Source organism: Heterocephalus glaber, unplaced genomic scaffold (genome assembly GCF_053883595.1).
Source record: "Heterocephalus glaber isolate CG9 unplaced genomic scaffold, H.glaber_assembly_v1.0 deba00001553, whole genome shotgun sequence".
Taxonomy (NCBI): Eukaryota; Metazoa; Chordata; class Mammalia; order Rodentia; family Bathyergidae; genus Heterocephalus; species Heterocephalus glaber.
In genome coordinates, this window is record NW_028258344.1 from 33,080,243 (window position 1) to 33,092,245 (window position 12,003).

General features: G+C 39.8%; 1 protein-coding gene across 2 annotated transcripts in view; it reads left to right on the forward strand.

Moving 5' to 3' along the window:
* The first annotated feature begins 288 nt into the window (after positions 1-288).
* The window catches only part of Decr1 (2,4-dienoyl-CoA reductase 1), a 37,627-nt gene continuing 25,912 nt past the window's right edge, over positions 289-12,003 (forward strand). The window contains exon 1 of one of the 2 annotated variants that reach the window (XM_004841963.4): positions 289-562. In XM_004841963.4, coding sequence (XP_004842020.2) covers positions 494-562 — 69 coding nt within the window. In that variant the 5' untranslated portion in view covers positions 289-493. The remainder of the gene's footprint in view (positions 563-12,003) is intronic. The other variant, XM_004841964.4, reaches the window with a different exon arrangement.

The following is a 12,003-nucleotide window of genomic DNA, read 5'->3' on the forward strand; positions in this document are numbered from 1 at the left end:
GGCTATTTCAGAGAAAAATAAAGTCCAAGTCATGCTGCATTTCAGCGAAGGGGCGGTGTGTCCTGCGAAACTTCAGCTGTTTTGGCCTTCGGAAAAGTGAGGCCCTGTTTTAAACCCGAGAAATTACTGACATAAAGTGATTTAGCGCCACATCGACTGTGAAATTTAAACATGCATTTAAAGAATAAACGTAAGTCACTGGTGAAAAAAAAAAGTATTGGCACTCCGCGTGGCTTGTGCAATCTGCACACTATTGCAGAGCCCAAGGGTTTGTCTACCCACACAAGCACACGTCGCTGCCACGCCCCGCCTTACAAAACACTCCGGGCCTGGAGCACACAGAAAAGAGTAGGGGAGGCCAAACGAGGCAACCCCCTACTCAGCCTTGGGTTGCAGGTCCTCAGCTTCCCTTCGCTCGTCCCGCCCCAGATCTCTGCGCTCCGGGCCCGCCCTGCGCCCGCTGTGCTGTCTTCCGGACAGATCTGCGGACAAAATGGCTTGGCTGGTCCGTGTGCCTTTTGCTCGGGCTTCCCAGCTGCCCTGCAGCCTCGGTTCTCGGCGGGTAAGGCGGCGCCGGCGGATCGGAGGGTTTGGCTACTCCCCTGCCAGTGCCTGCCTCCGAGGTGGCGGCCCCGGGCACGCCTTGCGAGGAGCAAGGTCCCAGGGCTCAGAGAGGCACGCGCCTAGACTGGGCGTCCTGAGCGCTGGGAGAGAGGGCCGGGATTCCCGGGGAGGAGAGCAGCCGGGGCTTCCCGGGGTCCCAGGAGCGAGGGCGAGCGGTCCCAGAACGCAGGGAGGCGAGCTCAAGGACGGGGCATCTGGATTCCGGGGCTGGGACTGTCCGGGGAGAGGGGAAGCCTTTGGGGTCATATTCCAAAATTAGATGTAGGTCTGATGTTGATTTTCGAGGTTGGAGGTTTCAAAGTCGTGTGCACATAGGGAAGGATTAGAGCGTAGCAGGCCCTTTGGGGAATAGGAGAGGTCACGGTTGGGAGTGAGTCCTAGAGCCAACACTGGCCTTATATGAAGCCCTTTTTGATGAAGAATATCCTTCTATGGTTGCAGATCTTGGCTGTGCAATCAATCATTAATACAAACTATCAGAAGTAAAAAAAAAAAAAAATAGGACGAATCTACAGTAAAGAAGTTTTGTTTGGGAAGAAACAAAGAATAGGATTGCAATCCAAACACACATGCTTGGGTGTGACCAGAGGATAAAGGAATTTCACTACCACAGAGATATCTACACAGGGTTTTTTTGGAGGAAAGGTCACAGGCTCTTTTCCTGCTTTTAACAGATGGCAAACTTCTGATTGGCAGCAAAGTAGTAAGGTCAGAGTTCTGAAGTTAGTTGCTGACAAAACACAGTCTTAAAGATACAGGTTTTCCCCTTAGATTGCTTCTATGCTAAAGTTCTGGAGTAGGCAGCCCTGAGTAGAGTTTCCTTTCTTTCCCGTGGTTCCTTAACTCCGTTTTAGTGGGATTTGACAGCAATGACTCCATTATTGTACTGAATTTTCACCAAAAAATTCACATAAAAATTAAACAGCACAAAAATCAAAACCTGAGCTGTCTGTAGACTCCTCGTCCCAGAGGTAAAACGGGGAGAGGTGCATCTGAAGGCTTCCACCTCTGTCCCTCCGACTTCTTTGTTGTGTCACCATATCTTCACTGGACCTATAATGAACATAACATACACAGATGAAAAGAAGTAGGAAGGGGAAAAGAAAAGAAAGGAAAAAGAAGCAATGATATCCAAGACAAGTTCTGCCCCCAGAGAAATTTGAACATCTTAAGCTTTTATCAAAATTTCTTTAGTCAAGTAGAAAAACTTACTAACAGTCAAAACCCTTTTTCAGTTTTTTTTTTCACAAATCATTAGGATTATAGTAAGGTCACACAGACCATATCACAGTTTCTGACACCATTAGACAATACAATTTGAGAAGAGAAAAATAAATCACTTAAAGATTGATTGTAATCTGACAATTGTGAAATTCCTTTAACTAAGAAAAATAGAAATTGTGAGGATTGGTTTTTGAGGCAAGTGAGGCACCTGTCAGTGTGGTTTGTCCCCTTCCTGGCACATAGCGGATGGAGTCTGAATTCTTGAAAGAAGAAAAGTCTTAGCATCTGTGAAGTGGAAGGCTGTTCCCAGGAACATCATGTTTTTGAGGGCAAATACAAGCTATAATTAGAACCCCTTATTTGGATATCTTTGCTGCCATGACCAAGAGAAATGCTTTTGTCATAAAACTTATTTGTGAAATGCTATATTAAATTGTGCTATTAGCTAGTAGGTCTCAATTCAATAAACATGTGTTGAGAACTGGCTCTAGGCCTGGCTCTGTGTGGTGTTCTGGGGATGTAAAAATCCAAAAAGAAATGAACCCTGTTTTTAATTGCTCCTGGTTCACCCGAGCATAATATCCAACCCTTCAGTTGTCTATCAAGAGTTGGTAATTTTAAGTTCCTATGAAGTGCTGGTGTTCTTTGGAGATGATCGTGGTTGAAAAAACATCCATACCTTCAGTTCAGAAAGTTCATGGTTTTGAAACTGGATAATTGCGCACGAGTAGGCCTTGAAATCAATTTGGTAGAGCAAAATAGACTGTAAAAAAATAAATTGGAATAAAATGGGAAATATCAGAATTCACCTCATGTGATAAGATTAAGTTAATTTTGTGAAATTTTAGTTTTTATTTTGACTAGTGCATGCTTGCAGTAAGTAATAATTGCATTTATCATAGGGAGTTGGTACATGTACATAACAGATTAATTCTTTTTACATCTTCCCCTTCCCTCCTCACTCCCACCATGTCATGATCTCCTTTTCACTTGCAAAAGATCTAGCTCTCTGTTTCCTCTTATCTTTTATTTTACTCTTTACATTACTTGTATTTTAGGTTTTTTATATAAGATTAAACCATGTGATATTTAAACTTGTGTGTCTGATTTATTTCATTTAACATGGTTGCAAGGTACATCCATTTCTCTACAAATGAATCAAGTTTATCTTCCTTTATAGCAGAGTAGTGCTCCATTGTGCAGATATACCACATTCTTTATATATTCATCTGTTGATGGATATCTAGGCTGCTTCAAAAGTTTAGCTATTATGAATTGTGCTGCTATGAACTTGGGTTTGCATGTATCACTGTAATACAATGACTTATTCTAGATACCTAGAAGGGGAATAACTTCAATGAAATTTCCATTTTTACTTTTGGGAGGGATCTCCATACTGATTTCCATAGTGCTTATACTAGTTTACATTTTCATCAACAACTTCAGAAGGGGTTCTTTTTCCCTGCAGCCTTTTCAGCATTTGTTACTATTTGATTCTTTTTTGTGTGTGTGTGCCTGGGATTGAACTCAGGACCTTGCGCTTGCCAGGCAGGCGTGGCGCCACTGAGCTAAATCCCCAGCCCACTATTTGATTTCTTGATAATAGTTATTCTTTTTGGAGTAAGATGAAATCTCTGTTGTTTTAATTTGCATTTCTCTAATGGCCAAAGATGCTGAACATTTTTTCATGTATTTATTGGCCGTCTGTAGTTCTGAGAAGTGTCTGTTCATTTCATTTGCCTACTTTTTGATTGGGTCTTCTATTGTTTGTGGTCTCATATTTTGAATTCTTTTATTTTTGAATTCTTTATATATTCTAAATATTATTCCTTTGTCCAAGGAGTAGCTTCCAAACATTTTTTCCATTGTGTAGGTTATCTCTTCACTCTGTTGGTTGTTCTCTTTGCTGTGCAGAAGCTTATTAACTTGATGTATTTCCATTTGTTGATTCTTGATGTTATTATTATTATTATTATTATTTTGGTAGTGGAGATCAAACTTGGGTCCTTGCACTTGCAGGGTAGGCAGCGGAACCACTGAGCTAAATCCCTGGCCTTCTTGATATTATTTTTTATACGTTGAAGTTCTGCTCAGAAAGTCTTTACCTATTCCTTTGTCAAGATTTTTACCTGTTTTATCTTCCAGCAGATTAAATATTTCTGTTTTAATATTTAGTCTGTGATCCATCTTGATTTTAGTTTAATAAATGGTGAGAGATATGGGTATTCATTCTTTTGCAGGTGTAGTTTTTCTATCTTTCCTTCAGAATGTGTTTTTGGCCCTTTTGTCAAAGATAAGATGGCTGAATGTGCCTGGAGTTATTACAGCATACTCTATTTTGTTCCATTGATTCACATACCTGTTTTTGTGTCAGTACCCTGCTGTTTTTTTTTTTTTAATTACTATACCTTTGTAGTATAACTTGAAATCCAGGGTTGTGATGCCTCCTGCTTTACTCTTGATACTCAGGATTACTTTTGCTATTCTAGGTCTCTTCTGGTTCCATATAAATTTTAGGATTTTTTTTTCTTTTTCTGTGAGGAATGCTGTTGGTATTTTGATTGGGATTGCATTAAATCTATATATATCGTTTTGGGAAGTATGGCCACTTTGACAATATTGGTTCTGCCTATCCAGGAACAGGGGATATCTTTCCATTTTCTGATGCCTCTTTGATCTCCGTTTTTCAAAGTACTATAGTTTTCATTGTAGCGGTCTTTCACTTTCCAGTTAGGTTACTTCTTAAGTATTTAATTTTCTTGAAACTACTGTATTACGAGTGGTTTTTTTTTCTAATTTCTTGGTGGGTTCATCATTGGAGTACAAGAAAGCTATTGATTTCTGTGTATTGATTTTGTATCCTGATGCTACTGTGCTGAATTTATTTATTAGTTCCAGGAGCTTTTTGGTGAGTCTTCTGTGTAAAGACCCATGCCATCTGCAAATAAGGATAGTTTGGCTTCTTTCCTTCTACACATATCCCTGTTCTTTCTTTCTCTTGCCTAATTGTTCTAGCTAAGGTTTCAAGCACTGAGTTGAACAGGAATGGTGATAGTGCACATCTTTGTCTTCTTCTTGATTTTGGAGGAAAAGTTTTTAGTTTTTCCCCATTTTAGTTTGATTTAGTATGATGTTGGCAGTAGGTTTGTCATAAACGGAATTTACCAGGCCCCCAAAGTAATCTAGATTTAAAGAATGACATGTAGCAAGAAGTGCAGGAGTGCAGCTTCTTTCTAAAAGCACAGACAATTTGGTATTGTGGACTTTGTGAAGTATGAGGGCAGAGAAAGGTGCATGAAAAATGACACTGGTCTGGTTTCTGGGGTGCAGGGCATGGTGGACTTCATTTACTGATCAGTATGTTGAGCATTTGGTATGTGCTAGGCATTGTAATAAGGGTGTGAAGGCCATGAGAATTGCTCATTCTTGCTCTCAAGAAGGTTACAGCCTAGTGGTAGTATAGTGTAATAGGAGGCATGTTAGGATGGGTTTTCATGACCTTGGAGGGAGTCCAAAATAAATAGCATCTTTTTTTCCAGTCTGGAAAAGAAGAGTAAAGATGGAGCCTGAAACATCATTGTGTTTTAGGACTTGTTCTGAGAACCACTTGGGTCTTAAATAACTGGACTTCCTGAATTTGCCCGACTTACTGGCTTACAAGGAGGTTGGACTGTTGCTCTCTGCAGGCAGCTAGTTCCTCAGAGGATTGGGTCTAAGAAGGTCTCCTGAGGCTGAATGATTCTACTGGGTTTTACCAGATAGACCATCTCTGTGGGGACTGGGTGACTAAGGGGGCAGAAAGAAGGCTGGCGTCGCATAACTGAGTTCCCACAGTAGGGAGCCAGCAGGACTGGAAAAGAAGCATTTTCTCTCCTTCACACCAACTTTCCCCCATTCAGTTTCATGGGAATTTTTTTTTCTTTTTGTGGTGTGTGTGTATGTGTATCTAAGCTGAGACCTAAAGGATCAGGAACAGTAGAAGTTAGCTGGGGGAAAGGTATAAGAAAGTGTAAGAAAGTTTGAGACAAGAGAGTGGTTTATGTGAAGGACAAGAATATAAGTTATAGGTTGAGTGTGCAAGCAAGGACTTGGAAACAAGATAGTGAGCAGGCAGTGGGCCCAAAAGAGTTAGAGGTTTGTCCCAAAGGCATAGGGGTGGGGATAAGAAAGTAGGCAAAGGGTTAAACCTTGGATGATTCTGCAGATGAAAGATAACATGGTCTCAACTAAGGAATAGCAGTGAATGGAGAGAAACTTGAAGTAGAGGGATTTTAGGAGGAACATTGAGAGTTCTTTGTGAATGGTTGAAGGTGGGGGCTGTGGGTAAGGAAGGAAGAGTGGGCCATGCTGAGAAAGTGATACAGTGCCATCAAAATTGTAAAAAAGAAGGTGATCTCATCAGGTAAGACTTGAGAGATGGAGACCGGAAATCAAAACTAAAATAAAGGGGATCAGAATTCATGGTAGCATTATAGTTATGAGCACTAAAATGATCCCAACTTGATGTTTTGAAAGTGGGTTGTATGATGAGCTCAGATTTCTATTTTCAGTGTCTGAGCTAAAGACAGTACCATTCTCTGAGACAGGGCATTTAAGGAGGAGCTGGAGAGAGGAGAGAACTGAGAGATGTCAGTCTTGAAATATCAGTGGGCTCTGGGACTTCTAAACTGGCGTATAGGTAATTAAGTTGCAGAGGTGGAAGTGAGAATGTTAATTCTGCTGGGAACATTAGTGAAGGTGGCAGAGTTCTGAGAGCTAGGTTTGGAAGATGAATGTTGGGTGATAGGGAGCAATTCATGGAAGGTAAGGAAGTAGGAAATAGATAGTGTTTAGGGGAACCCTGAATACTTTTTTCCCCTTAGTATGAATTTCAAGGAAGATGAGGAGGGAGAGATGAGCAATGGCTTTATGCTGGGTGAAGCTGAGGAACTTGTACTTTATGCAGCTTTGGGAACCATTGGAGAACACTAAGAAATAACATGTTCATGTGTTCAGTTCCTTGCAGAGCAGTATTGAAGATGATTTAGGATGAGCAGAGGCTGGAGAACAGCTAAATAGTGACACTGAGTAGACCCTCATTATTTATGAATGCTGGAAGATAAGGGCCTTGGAAATCAGGCTGTGGATAGGGAAGAAAGATACTGTGCCCTAAAAGCAGGGCTAGAACTACAAGCTTTCATAACTGCTGGAACAGTAAAATGATGTCACCATTGGTCGTTAGCCTTGATTTTTTTCTCTATGCTTTCAAACTTATTTCCTACTCTGGTTTAGATATCTCTACGTAAATATTCCACAGGTATCCCAGGCACAGCATTTCTAATATAGACCTCGGTATCTTCAGTCTTCCAATATAGGATTCATGTGGATCCATTTATTTCAGTTGTAGCATCCTCTTTGATCTTTATCTCTTCTCTTCTTACTCCTGGCTAGGTAGCATCTGGGTGCAGGATAACTTACATATTGTGTATGGATGTGCTGTCTCCTCTTCATTTCTTCTGGTCTAAATATCTCTTACTTTGACAGTGCCTCCTTTCCGATGGGTCTCTATTTCCTCTTCCTAGCTCACAGTTAAGTCTTAATCTTTCTAGAATACAAAGGCAACATAAAATAAGATACCAAGGTGAAGTTGACACAAGTGGAAGAACTCTCAGTTGAATGGCCTTGGCCTATTTGATGAGCAGGAGATCTTTTTGTCTATATTAAATGACTTGGAGATGACATTCAAAATATGATAAGGTTGGATTTAAGGCAAAAAGAAATAATTAGACCAGGCAATGTAGGTATGGAGATAATTCATTATATTCTCATTTTCTGGGATACAAGTAATTGTGTTTGCCAACTTCCCACCACTTCTCATGATAGCACCCTGGTTTAAGCCATCACTGTCTCCTGCCTGGCCTGCTACACAGTGTTGCACCAAGTCTCCTTGCCTCCAGTCTCCTCATCCCACCCCATTCTCAACAAAGCAGTCAAAAATGATCCTCTAGAAACACCAGAGAGCATCTTAGTCCTCTGCTTCAAACTCCCTAGGTGTTTCCCACTCAGCTCAGACTCAGAGCCTATGTCTGCATAGTGCCTGACTCATCCTTGGTCCAGTCCCCTTTGCCCCAGAGCCTCTCCTTCCCCTGGCTGCTCCCGCCCCACCCTGCCTGTTCCTCCAAGCACTAGGCAGGCACGCTTTCTTCTTAGGGCCTCTGCTCCATGTTCTTCCTTTGCCTGAAATTATCACTCATCCTTCATCTCCTTCAGATCTTCACTCAGATGTCACTATAGTGAGGCCTTTGCTGACCACCTTATTTAAGCTGGCAGTGCTCTACCTCTACTCCATGCCTTATTTTTCCCTGCAGCACATATCAAATTTTAATATACTATCTTTTGAACTTGTTTATCCCTTGTCTTCCCAAGTATATCACCAAGGGCCTAGAACAGTGCCTGCGGGCATAGTAGATGCTCAGGAAAAACCTGCTAAAATTAACTAAATGACTGAACTCTATACTGAATTATAATGTTACCTTTATCTCTATGTTTTGGACATAGCAAATTCCCAAATCAAAACTAGCCCTTTGTAAGACCGAAGGTTCTGATTTTTGGTTCAAAAAAATGTCACGTTAGCCAATATAATAGGGAATCAATGAGAGATGACTTAAATGAGAGGCAGACAGGAGTGAAAACCCCAGTTGAATACTTTGAACTACCTCCCAATTTATCTCTAATTTCACCTCCCTTTATTTATTTATTTAGGTACCGGGAATTGAACTTGGTACATTGTGCTTGCCAGGCAGGTGCGGCGCTGCTGAGCTACATCCCTGGCCCCAGCTCCCTTTATTATGTAGGTTTGGGAAGCATAGGTTCAGTGTGCATCTAACTGCAAACAGATAAGAACTCTAGTAACAAAGGGAAGTACACTCGGCAGCACAGGGCAACTACTTTTTCAAGGACTCATGTTCACTGCGGTAAGATGTGTCATTATTCAGAAATGTGATTTTTGCCTTGCTACTGGGAACCATATGCTTCGGACTAGCCATTGGAGCTCAGAGTCCAGTGAGATGGTTTCTTTTATATTTGCTTAACCTTCAAGTTGCTGTGGCAACAAGATCTGTGCTTTGCAGAACCTCTGGATGTCTGTGGCCTCTGCAGTGCCCTGATTTAAGTGAAGGAATGAATGGATGTGTTCAAGGAGTCCACACAGAGTAAGAGCTTCACACAGGTGTGGCAGAATCGGAACACTTCAATTTTTAAAAGTTTTCAAGTTCACTGTTATTTGGGAAAGGACAGTTCTTGATTCTACAGGATTATCCTTTTCTGCACCAGGACATCCTGTAGAGTGTCCCCCTTGCTGCCTCTTGTATGTCTACATGCCTTGGGCTAAGAACCACATACACTGTGCTTAAGTGGCATTGGTCTGGACATTGGAAAGAGTCAGCACGCCACAGATAATTGCCTTCTAGCAACCAAAGCAAATTGGGATGTAGATCTGGAAGGCTTAAGCAGGTGTATAAGTCTGTGAGGTGCTTTGGGAATGCAAAGATGTGCATTCTTCACACTCCTGCTTTAAAAAATATGGCTGCCCAGTGTTTTCCAACCTGACATTTTTATATGATAGTGTGCAAAGCTATCATGTGAATTTGAGTCAGAAGAGAATTTGATCTAAAAATGCCCATTTGGCCTAAACAAACAGATACTTAGAGCTCCCTTTCCCAGATAGCTATAGAAGTATTTTATTGTCTATAAATACAGCTCATAATCACATATTAAATACTGAGTATTTATATATCAGTTGAGGCATGTGTCCTTTTGAAACTGATTCTATACCTCCTCCTCCTCTGCTGCTGCTTTCTCCTCCTGCTTCTCTATTTTTTTCACGAGACAGTGTCTCACTATGTATTTTAGGCTGGTCTTGAACTCAATATGTAGTCCAGACTGGCCTCAAACTCAAGGCGATCCTCCTGCCTCAGCCTTCTGAGTGCTGGGATTACAGGGATGGACTCTGTGCCATCTTCATGTTATAACTTTGCTTTTCTCTGCACCCTTCCTGAACTATGTGCTTCCATATATGATTAAATTTTGTGTTAAATTTTTAATCAGATATTAATTAAAGTACATATTCAACATTTAAACTGTACAAAGCCCATACAGTGCTAATACACTTGGGAAATCTTTCTCCCAAGATGTTACTACAATGAATAGTTTCTTATGGATCCTTCCACCAATTTTTATGTATATATTAATATACCCTCATTTAAAAAAAGCCAAACAAATGGGAGCATATGATTTATATTTGTCTATCTTGAGTTTTTAAATTTAATAAGTAATGCCTGACATTGTTGGTATTCAACAAATATTTGCTGAATGATCAAAAAGACAGTGTATCTGGGGGAATGTTTATATTCACTATCTTCTAATCTCCATTTTGTAGATAATAGATTCATTAATATCTTGACTATTTTGAGTCCATTCCATTTCATTGTTTATTAAATTTAGTTCATTGTTTATTAAATTTGCAGAAAGCCATCTAGGATCTGGATAGGGATATAATTGAGTCTATTGATTGGTGTAGGATAGTATCATGCACTACACAAAATAACTTTTTTAACCTATGAATGCAGAGTGTCATTTATTTAGATCTTTAATTAATGGTATTAGTGATGGATTACAGTTTTCAAATGAACAAGCCTTGCTTTGTTTTCTTTTTTCTTCTCCCTCCCCGCCTTTTTGGTAGTACTAGGGATTGAAGCCAGAGCCTTTGCAGTGGGCTATGTCCCCAGCCCTTTTCACCTATAGACCAGGCTTTCCTGAGGCACTACATTGCCTGGGCTGGAATTTACAGTCCCCCTGCCTCAGCTTCCCAAAGTGTTGGGGTTATAGGTGTGTGCCCCATGACTGGCATTTCACTTCTTTATTAAATTTAAATTTATTTGCATTTTATTTTTTCAATGTGCTCATAAATAGCACTACTTTCTTAATCTCATTTTTATCTTAATGCACATTCTTTACATGTGGTGCTGGGGATTGAACCTAGGACCTTGTGCATACTAGGCCAGTACTCACCACTGAGTTACACCCTTTAGTGCATATCTGTGAGCACAGCACCTGCTCCCCCCATGCTTTCCAAATGAATGAGTGTGTCTGTTAATAAATTCCTGAACATGGATCAAAGGGTGTTTATATTTAACATTTGATAAATTTCGCCTCCAAAGAACTTGCCACGATTCATATCAATAGGTTACAGTGAATTTAATAAGCTGATTTCTCATATATTATAAAAAGTTTGTACCTTAACTAATCTGCTAGGAGAAAAATAATACCTTTATTTAGATATGATATTCAGTTATAAATATGACTATAGGCAGATTTAAAACTTCTTACAAAAATATTTTGCCAAAATTGAAGCTTTTAGAGTTTTAAGAAAGATATGGCACCAAAGATCTTCAGAGAAATTAGTCTTGATTTGGAAAGTATTATTTCTGTTTACAAAAACAACTTATTTTTAGAAAACTGCAAAGCAAGATTTGAAAATCTTTCAAAGCTTATTTCATATCTACTTTTTGCAGTTCAAAAGAAAATGGCCAAATGCAACTTCAGGTTATTTAGGATGCTTTTTGTAGAAATATAAGAGTAAATCCATTATGATTCAGTGAGGTCTGATCATTTAAATTGAAAGAAACAACTTACATTAAGGCAAAGAGATGGCCGAAGTTTTTTTTTGTACTGGGGATCGAATTTGGGACCTTGCTTTTGTGAGGCAGGCAACAGAACCACTGACCTAAATCCCCGGCCCTGGCCGAAGTTTTATTCATGGATATGCTGTAAATTGTTAGATGGTAACTAAGTTAAAATAGCATATCAATTGTCCTACTTTTTGCATCAGTAGGAAGTGAAATCAAAAGATCAGTATTGATCAGATTAAATAAAATAGGCAAGATTATTATGTAATAATCTGTTGTGTGATAACACTAGGAATTGTTATTAACAAATAGGAATTTTTTACCTCTATGTGCTTTTCTCTACCAGTTAGACATTGAGAAAATGCTTTCAAAAAAATTTTAAGTTTGTATGTAAATATCTTTTTAAATTGTCTTTCAGAGAACTTCACATCAAATTCCCTACACAAATTAACACAATAAAAATTCATGGTAGAGCCTTTGGAAAATTAGA